We start from the raw sequence: 27,887 nt of genomic DNA on the forward strand, positions 1-27,887 counted from the left end.
GAAACCGCACAACAGATTATCCCGAGAATTTAGTGTTTTCCTGCGGATCAAATCGAAGTCACATTTTCAAGCTGTCAAAATGACATTTCTCAACGACAAGATATCTTGATATGAGATGGGAATGGAATATCAAATCAGCGCTAATCGATTAGCTAGTTGACGAAAATCAGCGCTAATCAATTAGTGTAAAGATGATTGATTAACTGTGTCCTGCCCCTCGTTTGAACCCTATTCCGGCAAGTTTCAGCAAAACTCGTCAATAAATAAAATTTAATTTAATATATTTTTTTTCTCAGTGTCTACAAACTGCTGTCAAATAAAACAAAAATCTACGTCCTTTCCGCCCGACCCCGCTCTCGTGGATGCTTTTCGCGATCTGCCATCGATTTCACATAAAAAATAAAGAAGAGAAGAAAAAAAAATGTTACAGCAGTGAGTGTGTGTGCGTACGCGCGGACGAAAGACGACGACGGAACGGGGCCCTCCGCAGCAGCAGCAGCAGCAGCAAATAAGAAAATACGCGAAAAAGATTAGCCAGGCCACCCTTCCCGGTGCAAACGATTCGCGGAACACGGTGCCGGAACAGGGCGACGGTGGTGGTCGATTCCCTTTGGAGTGTCGCCTCGCGAGTGTCGTGGAAACCTTGACGCAGGAGGAGGAGAAAAAGCTGAAGGTTGTGTGGTGCTGTACCGAGTTCGTCGGGATTGGGCCGTCCGATGGGTTGGTGAGTGTGGTCACACCCTGGTCCAGTTTTCCCCGCGGGGATTGAAGGAACACCCGGAATCAGGGAATAAATCCCTCAGTGCCTGCTACGTTTTGGGCTTTCGCCACCTCCGTGGCTGTTCCCCTCCTGTCATCAGGGCCTTGTGTCAAAAACGAAGAAAACAAGAGAAGGAAAATTGCAGTGGAACCAATCGCCGCGGAACGGTTGTAACGATTGCGACGGTTTTAGGAGCGGACTAGCGGCGTTAAAATGTCTAGCCCCGGTTCGATACGGAACCGCATCAACAAGATTGAGGCCGAACTGCTGCCAGGACAATCGGCGGCCCAGCAGCAGCAACAACAGCAGCTGCCGCAGCAACCTCCGATGTTTGTCCCGGGCCCTCCACTGCAGCGTCCCTGGGGGACACCGCCAACTCCGCCGACCCTCAACTTTGATCGCGCGCAACGCGGTGGCAGCGGCGGACTCGGTTCCGGACGAGGACGTAAGTAAATTGGGGAGTTCCTACGGGAGGATGATTTGTGCAGTTATCAATAATGGTGTCAATAATGCTTTTTTTCAGGACCAAACCTGGACATTCGGATACCACCGAGCGGCACCTGGCGGCCCGAGTCGGAGATGCGCTTCCAGTCGATCATGGAGAAAAGCGGCATGCTGAAGATCAACGACCAAATCTACAAGACCTCGCTGGCGGACATGCAGGAAATGGGTGAACTGGGCAGCGGAACCAGTGGTCACGTGGTCAAGATGTGCCACAAGCCGAGCAATACGGTGATCGCGGTGAAGCAGATGCGTCGCACCGGTAACGACGAGGAGAACAAGCGAATCATCATGGATCTGGACGTGGTGCTCAAGTCGGAAAAGTGCCGTTACATCGTCAAGTGTCTCGGCTGCTTCATCACCGACGCCGACGTGTGGATCTGCATGGAGCTGATGACGACCTGTTTCGACAAGCTGCAGAAAAAGTACAAGAAACCAATTCCCGAGCAGATCCTGGGCAAGGTGACGGTGGCCACGGTGACTGCGCTCGCCTATCTGAAGGACCAGCACAACGTGATTCATCGGGACGTGAAACCGTCGAATATACTGATCGACGACCGGGGGAACATTAAGCTGTGCGACTTTGGCATCAGTGGCCGGTTAGTGGACTCGAACGCCAAAACAAGATCCGCCGGGTGCGCCGCGTACATGGCGGTAAGTATTTCCTGTACTCCGTCACAATTTCACACTACTAACCTTTATTTGTGTACTTCATTCCAGCCCGAACGAATAGACCCGGCCAAGTCCCGGTACGACATCCGGGCGGACGTGTGGTCGCTGGGAATCACCCTGGTAGAGCTGGCGACCGCCCTCTTCCCCTACCGGGGCTGCAAAACCGACTTCGAAGTTCTCACCAAAGTGCTCACATCCAGCCCGCCTCGCCTCCCCGAGGACCAGTCGTTCAGCCCCGAGTTCCGGGACTTTGTCCAGCGCTGCCTGCAGAAGGATTTCGAGGCGCGACCAAAGTACCCCGAACTGCTGAAGCATCGCTTTCTGCAGCAAGCCGAAAAGGACACCAGCACCGACGTGGCCGGTTGGTTCCGCAACGTGGCCATCGGCTGTGGCATTCAGCTAACCTCTCCGCCGCAGCTGTTGGCGAACGCTGTTGGGCCAGGATTTGCCTCCTCCAGCTCGCTGAACTCCGTCAGCATCCAGAGGCCTTCTTCTTCGGCGTCGGATCAAAATAGGTACGGTTGCGCAGTGCATGTTTGATCCCGATAGCATGACGATTTTTCTTAAACTTTCTTTTCCTAATTTTTCCCCTCTTTAATAACTTTGTTTTCCTTGCTGCGTTTTACTTTCTTTTTGCAACGTTTTGCCTAACGAGTTCCGAGTCACACAACACCGTGCTTAGCTTGTCGAATTTTGCAATTTCTAAACCTATTTCAGCGTTCAAAACGACCCTCTTGAGCACTAATCGATTAACTCGAGCTTTCATTCTAACAAAACGAGCGCGCGCTCGCGTGGTTTTCTCACGAAGAAATTTGTGCTTGACCATCAAGCAGTTTTACCTGTACAGTAGAAATCTGGAGTTTTTTTTGAAAAGGTCCAATACACCAAATTTCCAGTTTTTGCTTTTTGGGTGTTTTTGAAACCGCCTTGAGTCAGGGGTATTAAAAAACACCCAAAAAGCAAAAACTGAATATTTGGTTTATTGGACCTTTTCAAAAAAAAAAAAAACTTCAGAAATATTTCTTGAATTTCTTTATGGTACCATCCATAAACCACGTGGACACTTTTTTGAAAACTCAGACCAGCCCTCCCCAACCCCCTTCCTCGTGGACAATTTCCATACAAAACAAATCATTTCTGTAGTATGGAGCATGGACAATCGCGGCATTCGTTCGTTTCATCTTCGTGTTAGTTTACTGACGGTCTTCGTTGTACTGAGGTAATCCTTTAGTATTCAAGGATCAAAATTGCGCTGGCCCGCAGTGGGATTGACTTTGCGTTGCGCTTATTCGTTCGGTGAGCAGGGTAGAGGAAATATACTCATTTTAAGCCTAATAAGCGGTCATGTTTGAATGATGCTAGATAATCTGGAGTGTTCGTTGAAATTTACTAAAACCTAGTACACCAACGAGTAGAGCAACTTTTTGTGAAGATTTGTGTTCATTTTCACTTTTACTTAAAGTTTTTCTATTCTTTTTACAAGCATTTAAAACAAATATTTCCCAAATGTGTTCCAATCAGACGAGAATGCATTGGGCCACGCCCATTTTTCTATTTTGAGCTTAGTTCTTTTTTCTTCCAGCGCTCTTTTGCGTCTGCTTAGTGCTGCCAATTGTGATGAGAAAATTTCCTGGCATCACTGGCTCACTCCAACAGGCGCTGCTGGTGGTGTTGATGGCCACCCTTTGTTCTTTATTTGCCTTCGCCTCTCGTTCGGTTTTCTGCAGCCTTCGATTGGAATGGGTCGTCAAAAGTCAATCGTCAAAAGACTTGGCGTGTTTGTTTTTTTGGTGACGCTTGCTAATTATTCAAATGGTTCGGGATTATTATTCAAGTGAGTGACTTGGAGTTGGAGCAATTTTGGAGTTGGAAGCAGGGCCGTAGCCAGGATTTTTGTTCGGGGGGGGCTTGGGTGCAAAAATTCAATGAGTATAAAAATCAGCAAATCATTTATACCATCACTTGGTTTGTGGTATAATTATTGAGATGAATTGTAAAATTTTAATGTAATGTATGCAAAAAAGTTTTCCAAGATTTTCATATTAAGTTATCAATGTATTTATTGAAGAAACTCGTTCGTCATTTTTTTTCTTTATTTTACCAGCTAGTTTGTATTAAAGGAGTAGAGAAAGTGTTTTTTTAACATTTTCTTGAATTGTTTAATTGTAATCCAATTTCGTGATAAACGTCGCTAAATTTAAAATATACTTAACTTGAATCAAATTTTTGAAAGCATACATTTTTTTTTAAAGAAATATCGATTTATCTAACCATAAGTATTTTGTTTTCTGTATTTTATACTGAGAGATATTTTAAACCGTCTGGATTTACATTTTCAGCTGTGTGATAATTGTGATGGTTTATTTAACATTTTTCATTTTTTCTAGCACAACATAAAACTCATAACTGGAATATTTGTTTTTCTTAAAATTTTATAAACAAACTTAAACAATGTTTTATTTTAATTGTTCTAAGCTATTGAAGCCATTTCATATTTTGCGAAGCTCCTGGTGCTCTCAAAAATAAATAATTTTAATGAAATACAAAAAAATATAATCGTTGAAATTTCAGCTTCTGAAGTGTCTCCATGGCAACAAAAAAAAATTACGTCGAATCTCAAGTTTACATCAACTGAGTTTACATGTGATTCATTTTTTCCGTGTCGAGTAAATTCACATTTTTTTCTGTGTAGGTCTGTAATAAATATATATTTGAAGAAAAATAATTTTAATGTGTTAAAAAATTTAGATAAAATGTATTAAATTAATTTTTAACGCCAAAATATTCACTGGAAGAGTTGTTAATAATGCATATGTAACCATTTTTAAATGCATATGTAACCGTTAAAATTTTCCTCGATTGCATCAAACATTAAAACGAATCATGTTTAATTTTAATATTCCGACTAAACGCCATTTTCAAATTCATTACTCATTGTATTCTGAAAATTGGTCCAGAATTTGAGCAAAAATAAAATTTTAAAACATGACAAAATAATTTAATCAGATCTCAATTCTAAAGATAATTTTGTAATAAAATTTTAATCTATATACATGTTTAATAATTTAGGATTGTAACCATTTATTAAAATCGATGTTTGTTCAAGCAATATCTTGACTCTAGGAACAAAACATTTTATGGTTTGGAAATTTTATATTCTAATCTAATCAGACCCTAGCGCAGCCAATCTTTCGAAGAGATCCTGGAGAGTGCCTTAGGTTAGATGACGCCTAGACCTCTTCTTGTCATTTATTAACACTTGTAGTGCGCCATTGCATTAGAATGCATTGAAACATCACAAGCGTTAAAGCGGCCAGGCCTACTGCGTAAAGCCGTATCGCAGAGATGACTCGTAATTGGGTTGAGTTTGAGCACTGAGTGTTCGAACAACAACACAATTCTGAATCGACAGGGGAGGAAGAAGCGTGGGGACACACCACCATACGCTCCGAAATTTGGTTGTATTCGTTGGGAGCACCATGCTAAGAAGGTTTGGTACTCCGAGACCCTCTGGGATGGGACATTGTATTTCCACGAATGCCCTGGACACTATTTGCCGTGGTTATAGCGCCACAACTCACTCTCTGTAACACAGCCGGACCCTAAGCTGACAGGTTTCGTGAGTTGCGCGTATTCACCGACAGATGGCCAGTGGGCCTCGTCGGATCCGCCCATTAATTACGCAACTCAAAATTTGCATGGGAAACTTTTTTTTCGTGACGGCTTTCGCGGCAAGCTCCTTTCAACTGTTCTAGACTAATATTTGGACGAGGCGTATCGCTAAACAAGTTTTTTACAAAAATGATTCCAAACTGCTTATTTTGTCGTTTTAAACCAAAACAAGGCAAAAATATTTTTTATTAAAACTATTCGCCATTTTCAAAAAGGAGAATGGGCAAATTTGTATGGGAGCTGGTCCAGGGATGTACACGAACGGGACCAACTTTTTTCGAAAGATCTCGCCGAGACATGAAAAAAAGTCTTCTGGACCAACTATCTAAACCCCGGGGTTCAAAAGTTACAAGTTGTTGAATTTTGAGCATTTTGGGTTAAAATGTACAAAAAATCGTATTTTTGCTATTTCTAAAATCATTCATAAAATCTCTGTTTCATTATGGATTTCGATTTTCTTGACTTCATTCGACGCGTATCAGCAAAAACTATGAGTTCTGATATGTCTTAGCATGATTGAAACATGATTTATCTTGTTTTTATCTGTTTGAACCGTTTGTGCAAGAGGCATCCCATAGAAACAAGTCGAAACTTCAAGGTTTTGAAACCGGATCCGACCCAGACTGCTTCAGTGAGTATGGAAGGCTTCAGTGCAATGTTGTAACAACTTATTGGGATGGTCTGAGTCATCCGAGAACTCCTTGGAGTTAAGACCGGTGAGTCTACCGCCGTAACAAGCAGGATGTCGGCGGTTTTTGACCACGGATCCTCGGGGCAAGACAGTGAGCAAGGGAGTAGCTCTTATTACTCCAAGTTTCTCCCGTTTCCTCTACTTTGCTCCCGTTTGCTCTGAAATTTTGCTTTTGACAGTTTATCTCGGTTGCTCTACATTTCTCCCGATTCCTCCCGATTGCTCCCGTTTCTTCACGGTTCCTCTGAGAGAAAAGAGCAAAAAATGAGAGAAGAGCGAAACAAGAAATAATTGACGTTTTGTTTATTTACAATTTGGACCGGTTTGTTTGCGCGGAGAACTTTTCTGTTTTTAGGAAAAATGCGATGTCCTTGTTCCTGTGGGCCCCTAGCGGTCCATTTCGGCCAAAAAAGTGACCAAGTGTCCGCGTGGAATATGCGCCAAGGTAAAATACTTTGTGGAATTCGCTTAGTAAAGAATTTTGTGATTGTTTTGCGCGAAAAATTTTCTCTGCAGGTTGGTTGACTGGCAGAATTATCCGACCCCGAATGCGACCGCAACCTGCGTTTTTCGGCTGTTAACTCAGGATGGTCGGGGAGGAAGTAACGGCGGAAAAGTGTTCGCCGCATGCTCACCAGGGTCCAGCTCCGGTTGGACTTCTCGACAGTTAGCACCGAGCCGGAAACCGAGGAGTTAAACTTTTCAGCAAGAGCAGTTTGGAAACGAAGTAGATAAACAACAGTTCCATTCCAACCTCGATTTGGACTCAGAGGGTGTAGGATACGGAAGAAAGCCCAGTGCCAACAACAGTGCATGTCCGTTCCGGTTAAAGCCGCTCATTGATCGCTAAGAAGAAGTTCACCGTTTTGATCGGTGACGGTGGAAGTTTATCCAAGAAAACAAACAGAAAGCAGTCTGTTTGGATAGGAATTTTTTGATGACCGCCGGCCAAATAGGTCACGATGCTGATTCCTAAATAAGGCCAGATTTGAAGCACCATAAAGAGGAAGATCTGCAAACGAGCGAAATTTAAAAAAATAGGCATGCTGGTGGTGCCGTTCGTTTGTTTAATTTAACAAATTATTCCGTTTCCAATAATACAATAAAATTACAAAAAATAGCTATGCGTTTGTCTAGAAAGTTGTTTGGTAGACCCTTAAACCATAGGATCCTTGGATAAATACTGCGCGTAACCAAAGCCTTTGTCGCGGGGATGATTGAAACCTTAGGAAGGGAATCCGATTTCTCAAGGAACCACCTGGAAACAGCGTGTCCAACGTCGTGGTAGGTGACGATGTGATTCTCTTCCAACACCTTCGTTTTCTTTTCCATGGCGGTGATGACGCCTTCGATGGCTTGATTCGTTTGAGATGCGGGACCGGTGAAACCCGAGTCATGCGGCCATCTTCCGTGGCAAGTCGGATTGTAATGTACTAGGAAAATACTGCGCGAACCTTGATGTCCGGTGCCAGCACAAAGCTTGTTCGATCGAAACGGCCAGAACGTAGCAGCGCCTTCTCAAGATTGTCCACCCAGTCAGTTGCTGCCAGAACCACGTGTCGTGGTCGTGTTGAACCCGTCCATCTCAACCAGCAGATGATTGAGCATGTTTCATGCTCGGCATCGATTACGTCGATGAACAGGATGCAGAACGCTTGCTTCCGGGCCAGCCCAACGAACATTCCAGGAACTCCGTGCCGGATACTAAGATAAAGGGCACGTTGGCCTTCCCAACTATCTTCTTTACCAATACCCACTAGCTTATTCCGGGTGGTCCCGCAGGCATGAATTACTCGGAAATCTTCCGGTTGAGCATCAAGCAGCCGAACTGGTTCACGGAGCTTTCGATCGACAAGTATGTAGGGGGTTTGAACCAACCAACGAGGTTGTGTCCAACTTTGGGCGCACCTGTTGGTGACGTTTGTGCTGGAGTCTCCCGGATTCACGCCGGATCTGCAGCGGACCAGCTTCAAGCCAATGTTTGTGACAAAGCTGAAGGTCCAGGAGATAACGGCGGTCAGGTTTAACAATTCGGAGAGATCGACGGGACCGATTCTGCTGGGGACCAACAATAGAACTTTGGGGTGGACAGCAGAGACAATCTCATCCCGCAGGGTGCCAAGGGCATTGAAACGGGCGGGGACGGCCCACCGCAGGGCTGATGGTCAGCGTGGTCAGCAACCGCTGAAGGAAAATTTATCGAGCAAATTCCAATACGCCACTCTTGTTTTTGCTGCCGGCATGGCTTTCTTGGAACTCTTGGCACCCACGCGGGTCAATATACTTCAGCGGGTTCTTCCGGAACGTCCCTGGGGGTAAAAAAAAGTCCAGTTAAATCAACCTTTAAACATACGAACCGCATTTTCAGCCAAACATTTTTTGTCGTCGTGTTAGATTGAAAAAATGACACTCGGAGAGAAACGTCATCAATGTCAAAAGTGACATTTCTAACGAGAATGGCATCGTTTCTCCCAATTTCTCCCGATTCCTCCCGTTTTCTCCCGGAGTAACTTTAGTTTGTCCTGGTTTTTTCACTGTCTTGCCCCGAGCACGGATCATACCCGCATGGCTTCAGTGAGTATGGTAGACTACTATGCTGATGTGTTGGAGTGTCCTGGGTTCTCCTAGGACTCCCTGGAGTTAAGATCTGTGGGTCTACTGCCGTAACAAGCAACATGTCGACCGGTTTTGACAACGGAACATACTCGCATAGCTTCAGTGAGTGTGGTAGACTGCTTTGCTAATGTGTTAGGATGTCCTGGGTCATCCAAGGACTCCCTGGAGTTATGATCTGTGGAGCTACAGCCGTAACAAGCAAGGGGTCGACGATTTTTGACCCCGGAACATACACGTATAGCTTCAGACAGTATGGTAGACTGCTTTGTTAATGTGTTGGGATGTCTTAGGTCATCCTTGGGCTCCCTGGAGTTTAGATATTTGGGTCACTGTAACAAGACTGTGTGGATCAATCGGACCGCGCACTGGACTCACAATCCAGAGGTCGCCGGTTCGAATCCCGAGGCGGACGCAAAAAATTCTAAGTGTAAATATAGGTTTTCGGTGCCCTCTCCCCGTGCCATACCTTCACACTTAGGAGACCCGGGAGGCGGAGTCTTGTCGCAAAAAGAACGATACACGCCTGTGGATCCGTTGATGAAACCGCAAGGTTTAAGAGGGCCACATTATAAGGTGTTACGTCGATTCCGTTTTCCGTAACAAGAAAAAGGTCGATGATTTTTAACCGCGCATCATAACCGCAAAGATTCAGTGAGTATGGCAGATTGTATTGCTGTTATGTTGCGATGTTCTGGACCATTCCGCGGAGTCCTTTTAACAGCCGTAGACCTACAGATCATAACTCCAGGGAGTCCTTGGATGACCCAGGACATCCTAACACATTAGCAAAGCAGTCTACCACACTCACTGAAGCTATGCGGGTATGTTCCGTTGTCAAAACCGGTCGACATGTTGCTTGTTACGGCAGTAGACCCACAGATCTTAACTCCAGGGAGTCCTAGGAGAACCCAGGACACTCCAACACATCAGCATAGTAGTCTACCATACTCACTGGAGCCATGCGGGTATGATCCGTGGTCAAAAACCGCCGACATCCTGCTTGTTACGGCGGTAGACTCACCGGTCTTAACTCCAAGGAGTTCTCGGATGACTCAGACCATCCCAATAAGTTGTTACAACATTGCACTGAAGCCTTCTATACTCACTGAAGCAGTCTGGGTCGGATCCGGTTTCAAAACCTTGAAGTTTCGACTTGTTTCTATGGGATGCCTCTTGCACAAACGGTTCAAACAGATAAAAACAAGATAAATCATGTTTCAATCTTGCTAAGACATATCAGAACTCATAGTTTTTGCTGAAACGCGTCGAATGAAGTCAAGAAAATCGAAATCCATAATGAAACAGAGATTTTATGAATGATTTTAGAAATAGCAAAAATACGATTTTTTGTACATTTTAACCCAAAATGCTCAAACTTCAACAACTTGTAACTTTTGAACCCCGGGGTTTAGAGAGTTGGTCCAGAAGACTTTTTTTCATGTCTCGGCGAGATCTTTCGAAAAAAGTTGGTCCCGTTCGTGTACATCCTTGGACCAAATTTGCCCATTCTCCTTTGTCTAGATAATATCAAAGGCCGCCATCTTAGGCCCACTGGGCCCACAAAAAGAGGTACGCTCAGTTTGTATAGGAGCTGTCAACATGCTCCCGGGCTGCTGTAACAGTATTCCTAATTCCAGTCCACGCTCACCAAGTCGTTATGGCCTAGTGGTTAGCATTTTTGCTTACCAATCCAAAGGACGGGGGTTCGAACCCCGTAACGAGCGACTTTTGATTTTTCGTTCATATTCATCATTTCAAATGTGTTCTTAACTTTCTCGCTGGGAGCAGATGGGCATCGAACCCAGAACCATTCGCTTACAAAGCGAACACCGTAACCAGTCAGCCACGGCCGCTCCTCAAGGTTTAGAAATTTTATATTTACGAAACGTTGCTAAATTAAAAATAAAGAAAACTTTATGTAAGAATTCATAAATTGATTAGTTTTATCCTGTAAATCTAATCTTAGTCTGCAATTGAATTCAAACATACCAATATTCGAAGCATCAAAAAAATAAGATTATTAAAACATAATTTATTGAAATGATTGAAAATTATTTTTTTAATTACTTTATTTAAAAATGATAAAAAATGTTTTTTATAATTTAAGGATTTTTTTAGTTGTAATTATTTTATATTTTTTTTATGTATTTGATTTTTTTTATTTTTGGAATTTCTGATTTTTTTGAAATTATCATGTGTAATTATTATCTTTTTTTTTTTTGAAGGTAAAGAATACTTTATGTAAGAATTATTAAATCAATTACATTTTTCCTGTAAATCAAATCTTAGTCTGAATTTTGCTACAAGAACTATATTTTACTTTCAAACGAAAATTTTTAAAAATGTCCTGTAGTACGGAGGCTCTTAAAACTTCATACAAAAAAATCTCAAGGAACGGTCAAGAAAAGGTTTACGAAAAGACTTCTCTTAAGCGGTACGTAGCTGAAAAGGAACAGAAACAAAAAGCGTCGTTTGATATTTCTTCGGGAGCAATATGTGTTGATGAGATTTTGATTTGTTTATTTGGATGCGACTGAAAATAACGTTTGAAAATAATGTATTCGCTTAATTAATATTGAAGAATTGCCTCATGAAGCTGACTATCAAAACGCTGAATCTTAAAATGCTGAAATAAGGGAAAAGCCATTACACTCACTTAATTTTCTGGTAAATATAAATTAATTTAGGAATACTAGAATTCAAACATAAAAATATTTAAAGCATCCAAAAATTAAGATTGAAAAAACATAATTTATTGGATTTTGAATAACTTAATTTTAAAATGATATTTTTTTTAGTTTAGGATTTCTTAAGTATCAATTATTTTATTAATTTTTCAGTTTTAGATTTTTTAATTTTTGGAATTTCAGATTTTTTGATATTATTCTGTTGAATTGTTATCTTAAATTTTTTATGTTTTTATTATTTTTATTTTTGATTTCTGACATTTCTTTGTCTTATACCAAAAAAAATTAAATCAAAAATTATGAAAATTTAGAAATTTGAAAGTGTAAAATTTTTAAATCTTCAATTAGCCGTTGCGAATATTATTCTGAAGTTTATGTCACTAATTTCTGACCAAAGTTGAGAGAGTTACAAATCAAAACTACAAGCTATGGTTTTATTATTTTAAAAGTATTCAAAACACACTTTAAATCAGTACAGTTGTTTTGCATCATTAGTTTTCAAAATATCTAGCTGATGGCGAAATCCTTTTTTCGTGAGAAAAAACTTTCCGCGGTTCCGCGACATGTTACAAAAATTCTAAATATTTTTAAACGAGCCCAAACATGTCGTATATGATTATCAAAGCAGGAAAAACATTTCAAATTTGTTTTCCGGACCGACCTGGTCGCTGGTCCTAAAAAGACTTAATCGAAATAAGTTATTTCCATTAAAATTGTGAAGCTATTTTTTTTTAATATTGTATTTGCTCTCTGTTTTTTGGTCCATTTTGAAAAGGTGGCAACATAAACTTTGGAAAATATTTACAAATGATATTCAGAAATAAGAAATTATAAAAAAATAATAAAGAAATTTTAATATTTTCAAAATGCAAATTCTAATCTGTAAAATCAAAAAAATAGAAATTAAATAGTTTAAAAATGAATTATTGATCAGAAATTATATAATTTGAAAGTGATGTTTAATTAATTTAATTTCAGAGTTTTTGAATCCAAGCTTAAATTTTTTTAACGTTTTGATTATTTTTATCATTTTATTTTTTCCTTTAAAAATCGCAAGCTCATGCACAAAGTGAAAATTTGTTGATAATAAGTATTCACTTAGTTGATCTTCCGATTTTTGATATATTAAATAAAAATTGGAGATTGGCCACGGTGGAAACTAAAAAATGTGACCAAAAGAAAGAATTTTGGACGAGTGGTTTCGGAAAAAAGGTTTACGAAAAAGTAATAAAAAAATACACACAGATATTTCTCAAGCATTTTTCTCTAAGGTCTTAGATATGTAACTAACCATATTCTTAAAACCAAAACGATAAAATTAGAATTGTATTTCTGATAATTGTCAAAATTCACTCAAATGTTTTTCATATTAAATGCTTTCGTTTTTGAAAACAAAATCTAAATATTTTTGAGAAATTATGATAAATTTTGAAAAATGTAGAGAAAAAACATGTATTAACAGTTTAAAGGTTTTAATGCAAATAAAGGAGGGCTATTAATTTTACAATCTAAATTCGACTAGCCGAAGCCTCGATTATCCAAAGTTTCGATTATCCGAAGTTCGAAGGACTTCGGATAACCGAATCAGGAACAAATGAAATCGGCATGTTTTATTTGCTTGTTTTTAACATCAAATTCGGCATCTGTTTTTTTTAATGGTCCAATACACCAAGTTTTTGCTTTTTGGGTGTTTTTTAATACCCCTGACGGTTTCAAAAGCACCCAAAAAGCAAAAACTGGAAATATGGTTTATTGTACCTTTAAAAAAACACCAGAAATATTTCTTGACCTCCATTTTGACCGCCACATTGAATCCAAAAATTCTAAATTATTTTATGGTTCTTCAGGGGTCATACTTAAGTTCTACAATCAAAAATAAGACAACAAGATCTAAGGATTTTTGCTGTCCCTATTCAGACTGTAGTCCCGATTCGCCCCAGATGACGGTAATTATTTCTATGTAGCCCCTTAGAGCAGTCCGCTCGGAAATTGCTATTTTCGAAGGTTAATAACTTTTTAGCAAAAAACCCAAAAAATAAGGTGTCTTCGGGAAAGTTTTTCCAAATTTAAAGAAGATATTAGATCTGAAAATTGATAAGAACTGGATAGTTATTGCGCCTTCCATTGGTCAAAAACTGAAACAGTTGCTTTTCTCCATACAATTTGACGATTTTGCCCAAACTTGGTGGTCAGTGGTCAGAAAAAGCTCAAATTTTGGAACTTAGGCTAGTGATGCGTAAATCTTTGATTTCAGGGGATAGCCCCAAGTAAGCCCAGATTTGGACCATCCTAACCAATGTAATGCTAAAACTACAAGATAAATGAGATGTTACTGAATGGAACAATGTTCAAATCTGCAGCTCAATTTTTAAATATCCAAATTTTGGATCCATAATCTACAAAAACTGAGCCCGGCAATGGACAGGCAAATTACTTAGTTTGATCAATCAATTCTTGATTCTCTATCTTACAAATTATTTCTGGGAAGAGAATACACAATCATTGATTTAAGATTTTTTTAAAGTAGTTCAATTTTTAAAAAAATTGGAAAAAATTTCGGGGGGGGCTGCAGCCCGGAAGCCCCCCCCCCTGGCTACGGGCCTGGTTGGAAGCAATTTTGTATCTTAAGCGCTTTGAAAACGTTAGCGCAAGTTAAAAGTTATTGATGGCGACTTTCGTTAAGCAGTTAACCTCTCATCTTGCGTGTGGATGCGTGTGCCAACAAAATGATAAGAAATGGTCTCGCAAAATAGCAGTTATGATCAAAAGTGTATTAAATTTGATCCTTTGGCCAGTAAGTGGCATACACTTGCGTGCTCACTCGAGGCGGTGCTGTTTCTTGTAACTTTATAGCCTAAATAGTATGTTTGTAAAAGTTTATAAAAAATCGAAAACGATGCACTTAATTATATTTTTTTGTAAATCTGAGTATATTTTCGATACTTTCTTAAAATCGATTTAAAGAAAATCATAAATTACACAAAATCAATACGTCGGGCTTCCAGTGTACTAGCGTTCTGTATGAACTGTCCCCATTTTGTATGTAGAAGTGAAGGCAACCGAGTTTACAAAGTTTCATACAAAATTAATGTTTAATGATAAGCGATTGAAAAAAATGAAGAATTAAATACTTAGCCAAAAAAAAACATTGCGTTATTTTTTTGCAAAAAATGTATTTTTTTTCTCAAATAAAATTTCCGGTGGTACCACCGGGAATACGTGTACCCCAAGTTGAGAACCGCTGACCTTTTCTTGAGAGGTGCGTACTGCGCTTGTTGGAGCTCACTTTCACAAAACCACTTTCACAAAAAGTGGTTTGATCCAGAATTAGTTACAAGAGAGATTTCGGTCATTCGATTTTTTTTGTATTTTTAATCTGGTTGAAACTTTTTTGGTGCCTTCGGTATACGTATTTTTTATTTCACTTTTTGTCACTAAAACTTGATTTGCAAAAAAAAACACTATTTTATTTTTTTTTAATTTTATGGTATGTTTTAGGGAACATTAAATGCCAACTTTTCAGAAATTTCCAGAATGTGCAAAAAATCTTTGACCAAGCCAAAAATTTTTGAATCAATACTGATTTTTTCAAAAACTAGAAATACCCGTCGCAAAAAAAATGTCAACTTAATTTTTCGATGTAAAATCGAATTAGCAATCAAAAAGTATTCAACCGTCTACTGCCCAAAATTTGTTTTCGAACATTTCCATTTTTCAACATTTTTCGTGTTTAGAAGGTAATCTTGAGCAACTTTTGTTCTACGAAAAACTTTACTTCTCTTGTTTTATATTTTTCTTGTTTCGTGTTTAGTATTTTAATTTGCATTTATCTTTTAAGGTTTATGTTTGTTTTTGATAGTATTTGGCCTATTCTACCATCTCCTATTTTTACATATTGCCTATCTAGTTTATTCATGTTTTAACAGTCACTTTTTTCAATTTTTTGCTTGTTTTTCACATTTTCTGCTTTAAAATAGCACCTTATTAATTTAATGTGTTAAAAAATGCATAGAGGCATAATCTGGGACACTAGAAAAAATAATGCATACTTCTTTTTACTTACAATATAGGAAATGTTAGTAAAACACACAATCAAGGTTGACCCCTAAAGAATGACATTTTTCAAAACATTGGCAAAGTCACATAAAATAAGTAAAACTTCCAACCCATAAATTTTATTAAATTTTAAGAGTTCTTCTTTCCAATGCTTTTTAAAGATCAAATATTGGTTGAAAAATAGGTTTTTGGCAAGTTTTCAAGTTATAGCCATTTTTAAGGTAACTTAATTTTATACAACATAATAAAAATATAAGCTTAAAACTTAGTAAAAATTTTGCTCGGTTTCTATTTTTAAGGAATTCGCGAAAAATTAAACATCTTTTTTAAATATGTTTAATAAAATTTGTTATTTGCTTTTTTATTAATATTTTTTTTGTTTAATGCAACGTAATTTTTTAAAACATTGATCAAACTTTATATGTTTTATAACAACAGTTAAAAAAGTTTTGTTTTGATGCTTTTTAACAGTAATTTAACAACTTCGTGCAAAAAAAACAACGAATTAGTACAAACGTTAAATTTTAGGCAGAATAAATGCGAATATAAAAACACTCAGCATTAATTTGTGAGGCATTATTACAGAATTAACTGCAAATTCAATAAAAATATTGCTATCAACTGCTAGTTATTGACTACATGTACAAATATTTTTCTGTATTCAAGTAAGACATTAGTTAAAATATAGCTAGAAATTCGGCCCAGCCTATATCGTTAGATAATTAAAGAAAATATATATCAACACTTATATAAATTATGTCTAATTAAGAAATGTTTTGTTATAAACCACTAATAATTTGCTGCAAGCAAAAATATTTCGGTTGATACAACGTAAAAAATAGTTGAAAAATATTTCCCTGCCAGTTTTTAACAGAATATTCTCCAATATTTCAGCTGAAAACAAGAAATTTTTAGTTAATTTTCTGAAAAAAATATTCTAGCAGTCGAGTGCTAGGATTTTTTTCGGCCATTTAACCAACAAAAATGGCAATTCCAACTATTATTTTAGTTAATTTTAGTTACTGCTGGTCAGCAATTTCGGGTTAACAAAATCAACAATCGATTGTTGAAAAAAGCTGTGTAAAAAATTAACCCATACTTTTAGTTAAATTAACCAAGATTTTCTTAGATTTGCCCCGCCCGGTCTCTCCGTGTAGAAGTGTAACGATGGGACAAACAGACTTGGTGTTGTTTTTGATAAGTTTCCGAACAAAGTACTAGATTTATGAGTTTTTCGAAAAGTATACGACAAACTAAACTTAAAAATGTCAAACGATGACATGGGACAATTATGCTTAGAACGGCAGTTTAGTTGCTGAGATATTGCAATGCAAAGATTTAAAAATAGGAAGTTGATGTTTTCTAAGTCTCACCCAAACAACCAGGATTACCAGGTCAAAATTTGAAAAATCTGGAAAAATCTGGCTGACAAAAATTTTACAATTGTGAATGGCGAAGGGGAGGCAGGATATGAATTAATTCAAAATTTTGTAGAATTCAATTCAGAATTGAGGTCTAACTGATGTTATGACCTTAAAAAAGTTGAGTTTTTTTTTGTAAAACATATTCTACTTTTATTTGATTTTCAATTAAAAACGTTCATTTTAATCAAAAAAAAAATTGTATAAGATGGGCATAAAGTGAAAAATCTGGCAAAATCTGTCAATATCTGGCACAGAGAAGGGTAAATCTTTATTCTGGCTGACACTTGAAAAATCTGCCATTCCCAGATTTATCTGGCAACCCTGCAAACAACCCACCATTTTCTAATGTCGATATCTCAGCAACTAATGGTTCGATTTTCAATGTTAAAATATGACATACCTATTAGTGATATTTTCCGATTTTTTGAAAACAACATTTAATTATTTTTATATTAAGACTAACATTTCAAAAGAGCCAAATATTGAATATTATTTTGGAAAGATCGGAGAAGTTCACGATTGTTTGTTTCAGTGTTCACTCAAACCCCGATGGTTTGACACCAACTGTTGTCAAACGAACGGGGTCACTTTTTAGTTTGACACCCCTTTTAGCACGGAGTTCACACACACTACCAAACGTTTGTTTTGATAGTGTGCGTGAGCGCCGTGTAAAAACTGACAGTTCTTCACTTTTTAGTTTGACTTTGACCAACCAACGGGGTACAAACTAAAAAAGTGTCAAACGAAAAACTAACCAACCACCGGTTGAGTTGAGTGTAGTCTTTATCCATATTTACAACTTTGTCGAAGACACCAAATCGATCAAAAATTCCTTTTTGTATGAACAGCTGTCAAATTTGCATGGCAAATTATATGGACGATTTCTATAATGCAAATGGCAAAAAAGTTTCAGTCGGATTAAAAAATACAAAAAAAAATTGTTTGCAACCTGGTTTTAATACTTTGAGATCTTCCAGCAAAATCCAAATTAATTTGTTCCGTTATTTCTATTAAACTTCTTCTGACTCTGCCTTTATTCGAACTTTCTTCTCTCTACTCTGCGTGCCATTTCTAAGTATCCTTTCTTTTTTAAGTTGTACCTCGCGTGCACCGAAGTATTTTTGATCATTTCTTTTATTTGTAGGTAACTAGTTGTTTTAGTATTTTAAGTTCTAACCAGTAAGTATACTTTTTGAATCACTTTTACGTGTCCTCATTTAAGTTGTCAGTAAATTATCAAATTACGTACTAACATTAATCCTCACTCACGTGAACGTCGCATGACTACTAACCAGTTTGATTTGAGTTGTTTGTTTTGTTTTGTTTTAGTAGTTCTTCATTCTTTTACAATATCGCTTACGCCGAACGTTTGAACTACGATACGATTAAGTGTTTGCTCTTTCCCCTCTCCCCTAACGCAGAGTCCCGACACCATTCGAAAGTCTGACGGAAGCGGTCCAGGCGCAGTCGAACCAGCAAAAGCAAACCGTAATAGCATCGTCCATACCGATCAAATCCAGCAACATGCCAAACCACACCAGCAACAGCAGCAGCAGCAACGTTGATCTGCACCACCAGCAACAACAGCTTCACACAAAACTCAGCAACATTAGCTTGGCGCCGTCCGCGGCGCCCCAAACTACCTCGTCTTCCATGCCCTACGATCTGCGGTCCCCGTCACCGGCACATCACCTCCAACTACAACAACACCAACAACAAATGCAAACACCTCAGGCTCAGTATCTTAAACTGCAACCAAATAGTGCGATAGTTAGTAGTAGCACCAGTAGTACCGTCAACGTCAACCTGCCGGACGGCAACCGCAAGTACAAACAGTCGCCCTTTCTGCCCCGACGGATGGTGGTGGACACGAACGCAAATGCCGCGGCCGGCTCGTCCTCGTCGGTCGTCGATTCGCCCCTGCTGTACGGCAGCCCAAAGAAGGAATCCACGCTGAGCAGTCTGGGCCAGAGTCTGTTCAAGAACCTGACCACGTCGCCGTTCTCGCACCGAAAGTCGGAGCAAAAGTCGTACAAGCCACCGCTGCCGGGCGAGGACGGTGGCGGCGGGATGATGCTGAACGGAAACCGAGGTGGCTTCAGCAATCCGTCGTCGCCGTTGATGCTGAACAGAAAGATGATTGACCTGAACGAAGACCAGCAGTACAAGCATCTGCAAGGCAATACTAGTCCCATTGGTAAGATATTGACTACGATTAAGACTTGTATGAAACAGACCTTTAAACCCCTTCTCTCCCCGCAGTTCTTCAACGATTCTACCATCAGCAGAATCAGCTGAGAGAAACCAAACAGTACGAGCAGCCATCGACGACCAACCCGTTCTACCAGCAGCATCAGCAGCAGCAACCCAGCGGCATCCCGGTCAAGTACAGTCCGCTACCCTCGCACCGAACCGTGCACCACCCGTCAAACCCGGCGTTCGCCGCCACCGGCACCGTTGGCAGCTATCCGCAGCTCGTGCCCGCCGAGTCGAGCAACATCCCGACGTACCAATACCAACAGCTGACCAGCAGCAGTAGTCCCAAGCACAAGACCGGCTTCTTCAACACGTTCGGTCGGGCCAAGAGCAGCAGTAGGGAGAGCAATGGTGGTGCCGGTGGAAGCAGTGGCATGGCCAGGGCGGGTGAGCGCTGTGGGAGTGCCGGCAGTGAAGGGGGTTTCCCCGAGGGAGGAGGAGGTGGTTTCTACGCGAACCATGGTCAGCAGCTTTACGGGCGGCAAACGCTGCCCGAGTACGGGAGTGCGGGTTATGCGATGCAGGGCGTTAGTAACGGAGGGGTCCCGGGGGATGGCGTCAAGGACGATACGGGTAAGTTTGATGGAGTTGCGGTTGATTGTGAGAATTTGTGTGGTAGCATTTTGGCTTAGTGTAGGCGATCATTTGGGTTAAGTTTGACGACGATAGTAATGTTTTTGTTGATTTAAAATTAAAGAACAAAAAAAATATTATAAAATGATTAATTATTTTTCAGGCGATTGCACCTGAAATAACATTAAAATTTAGAAGTTTTTCGAAAATATTTTTTTGCTCTAGATTTTTCGGACTATTTTTGAAGGGGTGAAAAACAAAAATTGAGAAATATTTGCAACAGCCTAAATAAAAAAACAATATTTTTTTTTAATATTTAAAAAAACTTAGGAACAACTCAGCGTTCCCTCCTGGCTAGAGGCGATTGTTTGCCGGCGAGGTCATTTTCGTGTTAAAGTTTAGTTTTTCTCGCTGGGTCTGGAATGCTTTATATTTAAAATTTCAATAATTTTCGCAATTTCAAACATAAAAAAAAATAAATCTTCAAATACAGCTCAACAAATTTCTGGAGGCTCCTTGATCAAAATATTTAATTAGACCCGTATTTTTTTGGCCATTAGGGTGACCTAAGCCGTGTTAGGGTGGTCCGAAAAATGGCCCTTTTCGTCGATTTCCACAAAACCACATTAAAAAAATCATAACAGAGCGCTAGAAATTAATCCCGGAAAGATACAGGCAATTTTTTAGGGTAGCGTTAATACTCTAAAAAATATCCTGTATTTTCGGGTTCAATTCCTAGCGCTTTGCGATATTCTACAAAGTTGTTCCATGGGTTAAAATCTATAAGAAACCTGAAAATAGGAAAATTTGATTGAGTTTTGGGACACTTTTTCTAAGAAGAGGTAAAAAGTGAAACATTCCCGTAGTAAATATTTAGAAGTTCCATACAAACTTCAGGCCAATGGTGGAAGTACTAAACCTTAACCAAATGCGCTCAAAATTCAGGCTAGCTTCTGGGGCCATTATTGCTTCAAAATCCCGGTCGAGGCGTTCAAAATTGAACACTTTTGTCTTTTTCATATAATCGTAAGTCACGCCACGTTTTCGTCATTTTTCCGTTCTTGCGCGCAGCGCTTCGAAAAACACGGCTTTAATTTAAAAACAACGTTACTTAATCCACCTTTACTGCCGTTCCACGCATAATTGTCCCATGTCATTTTTGGACGATTTTGACTTTTTGACATTTTTAAGTTTAGTTTGTCGTATACTTTTAGAAAAACACATAAAATCTAGTACTTTGTTCGGACACTCATCAAAAACAACACCAAGTCTGTTTGTCCCATCGTTACACTTCTACGCATAATTGTCCCACCAAGCAAGGGTCCTGATTGCTCAAAATCAACCACTCCATTCGCGAGCACAAATAGCAGGCGACGCGATACTGCCCTGATGAATTCCCACTGTTTGTCATTTTCACACCATTCGCTCCCGAACACTCTCACTTCTACTCTCCTTCTCTCTCTGATCGGCTCAGTCTCCGAACGGCTCAGGCAGGCCGAACGTCGCCGATCACTCTGAACTGAACACATTTATTCTCTGATGCGCTGCGTTATACTCATTGATTTGGGCTGCCTAAAATCAATGTTATTAATTAAATTGTGCATTTATTTTGATTTCATAACATTATAGACACCATTAAAAAAAATTTCCACCAAGAAAAAATCAAATTGATGGCAAACTGAGGGCGTGAAGACAAAAAGGCTGCCGCGCTGGCATTTTGTGAGAATGGCTCTTCGCTGAGCATGGTAGTGTGTGAGTGTCGTCGAGCGACGGAGTAGACAAAAATTTTCACGATGCATTTGTTCGCTGAGTGAACAGTTCGGGCCACTCGCTGGCTGCTTGCGAGTATCATTCGCTCATGAATGCACGCGGGTTAGAATAGGCGACGATTGGATAGGCGTTGAGTGAGTGGATTCTGTTCATTGAACCGAAAATCAGGACCCTTCACAGTCGCTATTCTACACTCAGCCAGAGCGGTCGCATTTTGCGCTCGTGAACTTTTCGCTTTCTTCTGTGAGACGGTTGCGGCCCAAGGTCGTTCATTGTTCGAGTGCAAGCGAAACGAAATGAAAACTTTTCGCCAGAACTCCCTGGTTTTTGACTTTAATGTCATGCCAGCGGTTCCCGAATTGGGGACAATCCAGAGCTTTCTGCAGCAGCAGGTCAAACTGGACCTGTCGTCGGTGCGTAACCTGCAGGTGAACGTGTCGAGGAACCAGGTCATCATCGAGACAACAACGCCAGAACAAGCTTTCCGCATCGCCAGGGACCACAATTCCAAGCACTTTATTGTGCATGAGAAGAAGCGGTTCCTAATTCCGATCTACGTGGAGGATGGCACTATTGAGGTTAAAGTCCACGATTTGCCACCTCGAATGCCAAATCATCTCATCGAGGATCAACTACAACAATACGGGGAGATAACTTCAATCCACAATGAGGTATGGCGCGACTTCTTCCCCGGTATCCCGAACGGGGTGCGGGTCGTGCGGATGAAGATCAAAAAGCCGATACCCTCATTCGTCAAGATTGAGGGTCTATCGGCGTACATTGTTCATAAAGAACAAATTAAGACGTGTCGCTATTGTTCCCAAAAACTACATGCGGGGCAAAAATGCACCGTCGCATCAAAACAAATGGACAGCAACAGCACCAGATCAGATGAAGAAGACGAAGACGAAGACGACACCGTGAAAACAACAGAACCAGAAAAGAAGATTGACAACGATAACGCACCCGATCTATCGTTCCAAGATAGACACGAAAAAGAAGCACAAACACCATACACCGCAATCAACAGCAGCAACGAAAATAAAAATCCACTTCAAATAACGAAAGAACCATGCTTTGTTTACGCAGATACAAAAAACTGCTACAACTTGCTGGAAAAGAAGAAGAAGTTAAGAAGATTAAACCTGGCCCAAAAATGTATTAACAAGAAGCCAAATAAATAATTTTAAGCAAAAAAAAAAAAAAAATCAGGACCCTTGCCACCAAGTATTTTCTCTCAAAGAATCATTAGTTTAACGAAGCATTATGCCTTGATTACCTATTGTATAGCAAGAGGATCATAAATAAGAGTGATAAAATACTAACTGGGGCGATTAGGGACTCATAGGACGGATAGGAACCCACGGGACAATTATGCGTAGAAACACAGAAATCGGTCGAAAAATTTCAATAGCGTTTTTCTCAGATGCACTTTTTTGAACATGGGACAATTATGCGTAGAACGGCAGTTTAGGTGGTTGGTGCCTTCCTCTCATGTACAGAGTGATTCCAACCCCGCTAAAGTGTCCACATGGTTTATGGGACTCCCTTAACGTGATCGCAGCACCTAAGAGGTCCTAATAAAAATAAGTAGTGAGTAAAAAAAACAGACTACCTACAGACTTTTTGTCAAGATTATACAGACACCGCCTTTGAGGAAAATGGCATCCCTCTACACGGCTTTTTTGTTACGATCAGACCCGACCATTTGAGGTTATGTAAATTCAGACCATTTTTTTAAACTGCTTGTAATTTTAGATAGGAAAGTCAGATCTTAAAAAAATCTTGATCCACAAGAAAAGTCTTCTCATATGCTTTCTAAAAATATTTAACATGTGAGGGTTTCATGAAAAAAACACCCTTTTTACCATAATTTTAATTTAATATGAAACAGTTTTTTAACATGATTTTTTATATACATGATAAAACTGCATGAATTTAAATAGCAGCTTAGGGGACGTTAAGACGGATCTATTAAAACCATTCCGGCCAAAATCGGCTCAGCCAGTGACGAGATATTCCAGTGACATTGATTCGGTACACATGTCTACATACAGCCAAACACACAGACATTTGCTCAGCTGGTGATTCTAAAAAGTTCGTTTTTCGAGTGACTTATAGCCTTGCCTCAGTGAGGTGAGGAAGGCAAAAATTGTATCTCGGAATATTGAAAACATAACATCACAATTTTTTGATATGTTATGTAAAGTTTTCCGAGGAATACGATAAAAATATTTTCAGACATAGGCTCTTTGGTCCCGAGACTTTCAAAACAGCATTTCAAGTTTTCATTCGACCTTTTCAAATGTTAGGCTAGATTTGAAACATCTAACTAAAACACCAAACCGATCGGAAAATTGCTTAAAAAGGTACAGATTTTCGAATATTCACATACCATTTACTGTAGGGACAGCTGTCAAAATTGTATGACAAAATGGCTTCTTTGGTCATAGGAAAGGCCCCCAAAAATGTGAGCCAAATCAACAACTTGTCGTTCAACGGAAAAATATGTTTTTCTTAATTCAGGTCCGAAATGGTTAAGAGCAAGTCCAGGAGCAGGTCAAAAATTCAAAAAAATCGGAAAATTTAACAAATTAAAATCTTTTTTTAAGTTTTAGACATTAAAAAATTTAATTAAAATTTTAAAGGCTTAAAATAAAAAAAACAAAAATTAAATAATTTAAGAATTCAAAATATTAAAAATATAGAAAATCTAAAATCAACTCAAAAATTCTAAAGTTCTAAAATAAAAAAAAAATAGCATTTAAAATTTAAAATATTCCTCGAGTTATTCAGCAATTCCTCACGAAAACAGCAAGATTCGAAAATAAAATTGTCTGATCGAGCTCAAAATTTCACTGGGGGTTCTTGGCCGAAATCTGGGTGGTGAATAGAGAGAATGCGTAACGTGATTTTCGAATGATCCCACTTTGTTTACATCTACAAAGTAGGAGGCTGTTCAAGCACAATCATGACTTTTTTCTTACTGGTAAATGTGCTGTTTAATAATCATTTGTATGTGTTTTATTTTGTCTAGATTTTGATTTTTTTTGCTGTAAAATTGTGTGTGTTTTCAAGTTTCGATCGGTTAGAAGATGTTCTTTTTTACGGGTGACGGCGAACTGCGGCGAGAGTGTCATTCGGCGTTATCGCAGATCAATTCCCTGGTTAATTTTTGAATCCTGCAGCTCATCCTGGTCCAGCGAAAAAACATCGCTAATTCTAGCGAAGCTGATCCAACAAACAGAGAAGATTTTCACAAAACCAGTAGGTTTTCAAACGGAATCAAACAATTAAGACAGCTTCTGGAAGGATACAACCGCATCGACTCCATAAACTTTCATAATCACAAAAAGTGACGATCTCGCCTTCAACATTCTTAAGATTTCTTGATTTCAACTCCAGCTTTTCAAAAGCCACAAATTTGTCATTCTTGTAAAAAAACAAAAAAAAAAACCATTTTAAATGATCGATAACAATACTCTCTACTTTTGGCGAAAAGTAAATTGGTTCCACTTTGACAGTTTAAAATTGAGGCCGTTTTGCGAACCACTATTCAGCACCCAGGCCGAAATAATAAGACCTATATTTTTTGTTTGGCAATTAGGGTGACCTACGCCGTGTTAGGGTGGTCCGAAAAATGGCAATTTTCGCTAAAACCATCTCCCCACCCTGTGCACGCTAGAGTAACCATGGGGGAGCCGCCTAAAATCATTCAGTTTTCATTAGTTGCTTTTACTGCGTTTTGGTGTTTCATTTGTTGATTGTGTTTTTCTTTCTTTCTTTTATTTTTCTTTTCCCTTTGCACCATTGCTTACAAACCGCGCACCATTTTTCATCATCCTCGATTGCGCTGCTTATGCCGACTTGTACAAATGCCCTCCCCACAACAACAAAAAAAATGCTTCCTGCGCTGTGGTTTGCAAAACGATCGCTCCCCCGTGTTCCTCACACCTCCAGGATGGTTCACTTCCATTGCAGATCTCGCCAAGCGACGGTTCGCTTCGTTCGTGAAGCTCAACCTGGCCACTACGGGTGAAAAGCGACCAAAGGACAAGCACCTCCAAAACCAGCTTCTCCAGCAGCAGCAACAGCAGCAGATGTACCATCAACAACCATCGTTTCCGTTTGGCAGTGGAAACGGCGCGACGGTTGCGCCGGTGAACCACTACGGCAGCAATCCGTTTGGTGTGGCTGGGTCGAGCACGGGGATACCGTCGGCGATACCACCGTCGGCGGCGGCCCACGTGCTCGGGAATGACCGGCGCCACCGGAGTCCGGATCCACCACCAAGGTATGGCGAGGTATGGAGAGGAGGTTTCGGTTAAGGTATTGATGGTTTCGTTTGTTCTAGGTTCAACCGAGGTCAGTCTCCCCTGCTGTTGCACCGGAAGCTGGAAAAGCTCGGCCAGTCGCCGATTCTAAATCAACGGTAGGTTACCTAGATTTGGTAGGGTTTTGTAGCATATGAATGAAGATGTTTTTTTGTAGGTTCACCTCTGCGTCCCCGTCGCCTCCGCTACCCCCAAGGCGAGGTTCCGAGAGCGTGCCCGGATCGCCGCAGCACATCCGCACCCGCATCCACTACACCCCGGAGCCCCACCGGCGACCGTACCGAACGATAGACCAATGAGTGGCGGTGATCGTCCAGGTCATGTGATCGATGTACAGCTTCTTGGATTGAGCGCGGCCTGGGTAAGATGTGTTTGTGCTTGCCCTGTAAGCTTATTGTACGCGATGCGATTGCTGTTTGTCAGGAGTTTTGACGCGCCTTATTCGTAAATACCTTGTAATCCCCCTCCCCCCTTGTTCAGACACACTCTGAAGTCTTTCTGCATGAAAAGACATCAGCGACAGCAAGCAAGAAACAACAAATTACGAAGAAAAAAACGACACAAAAATACGACTTTCGCCTAGTTTTGTTAAGAACGACGAACTTTCCCAAAGCCAAAAGTTCGATCACTTGTATGAAAGATCAAAGTCTTGAAAACGACTCCGTTGAGGCGTGAAATCTCTCCTTCGCAAGGCCTCGGTTGGAATGCATTTCAAACGTTTGCTGTTTGGCAAGGTGCTCTCCCCAAATTTGTCCAGTATCGCAATTTTGACATCACTCGAAACCAAAATTACATCTCAAGCACATTTGGAAAACTAGCAAAAATGATAAAACAATAGTACGAGATCGATTAAAAACTTATCATTGTGATTCAAACTGTCCGCGCTTTCGTCTCGTGTTGTCTCTTAACTATTATAACAAATTAAAGAGGGCAAACAAAACAATTGTAGCTTTGCTAGTATATTTATTCTTCTTAGCGAAACAAGCTTAACTTGCTTCTTTGTTCACAATATGGCATCGTTGCGCAGACTGCTTTTTTCGGAAAAGGACTTCAAACATCCAGCCTGGTTTGAAGCAGCAAGCTCATTGTGCTACTCACTTTTACAATGTGTTTTGACCTTAAAGATGGTATTTTTGGAATGTAACGTACGCAAAGCAACACAAAAAAAAACTCTATTTATAGTCTACATCTATTTATGCTTAACAAATTCATTACAAACAGACTGGAGAAACTATATTCTTTAGAAGAAGCAAAACTAAGAAAAAAATATTTCGCTCGCTGGCCTGTCTCGTGCACGAACGCTTACAAAATAAAAGAGCAAAATTTGCCTAAAAACAACAGAATTACACGCACGAATCACGCCATAGCTAAATTTAAAAAAGACCTACAACTTTCAAAATTATATTAAACCCTTAAAAAAGTGCAAACAGATAACGCTAAAGTGTACATTTTACATTCAACCGTACATGCAACCCCTTAACAGAGAAGGCACAGAGTTGTCAAACCAAGATGGTATGACAGCAGAGCAAAAAAAAAAGAATGATTTGTACATAATTCTATATCTACCTACATACTTCTATATCTATAGTTCTTTAAAGAGCAAAACAAAAAAGTAAAAACAGACACAAAAATCGACAAAAAAGTATAGGTTAACAAAAACACAAAAACACATAGGCAAATATATATTCGAATGGAGAAACGAAGCAAACAAAAAAAAAACGCGAATCGCTGCAATGCGTGTGTGCAAAAAAAAAAAAGGTTGAAGTGAGAGATGGCGGAGGAAAGTGCGAAACCATTTAGTCATTTATTATATTAAAAATATATATTAAACCGAGAGAAAAAAAATGTGAGAAAACGCAAAAAAGAAAATATTTA

The 27,887-nt window shown here is 39.7% G+C and overlaps 1 protein-coding gene across 1 annotated transcript; it reads left to right on the forward strand.

The window, feature by feature from the left end:
- The first annotated feature begins 409 nt into the window (after positions 1–409).
- LOC120422240 (dual specificity mitogen-activated protein kinase kinase hemipterous-like) lies at positions 410–27,679 on the forward strand. Its single transcript, XM_039585629.2, has 8 exons — positions 410–1,205; positions 1,284–1,915; positions 1,982–2,448; positions 18,501–19,276; positions 19,342–19,908; positions 25,639–25,972; positions 26,033–26,110; positions 26,170–27,679. Exons 1-8 carry the CDS (start codon positions 974–976, stop codon positions 26,309–26,311), a joined length of 3,228 nt encoding a protein of 1,075 aa, XP_039441563.1. The 5' UTR covers positions 410–973; the 3' UTR covers positions 26,312–27,679.
- The last annotated feature ends 208 nt before the right edge of the window (positions 27,680–27,887 follow it).

This window comes from Culex pipiens, chromosome 3 (genome assembly GCF_016801865.2).
Source record: "Culex pipiens pallens isolate TS chromosome 3, TS_CPP_V2, whole genome shotgun sequence".
Taxonomy (NCBI): domain Eukaryota; kingdom Metazoa; phylum Arthropoda; class Insecta; order Diptera; family Culicidae; genus Culex; species Culex pipiens.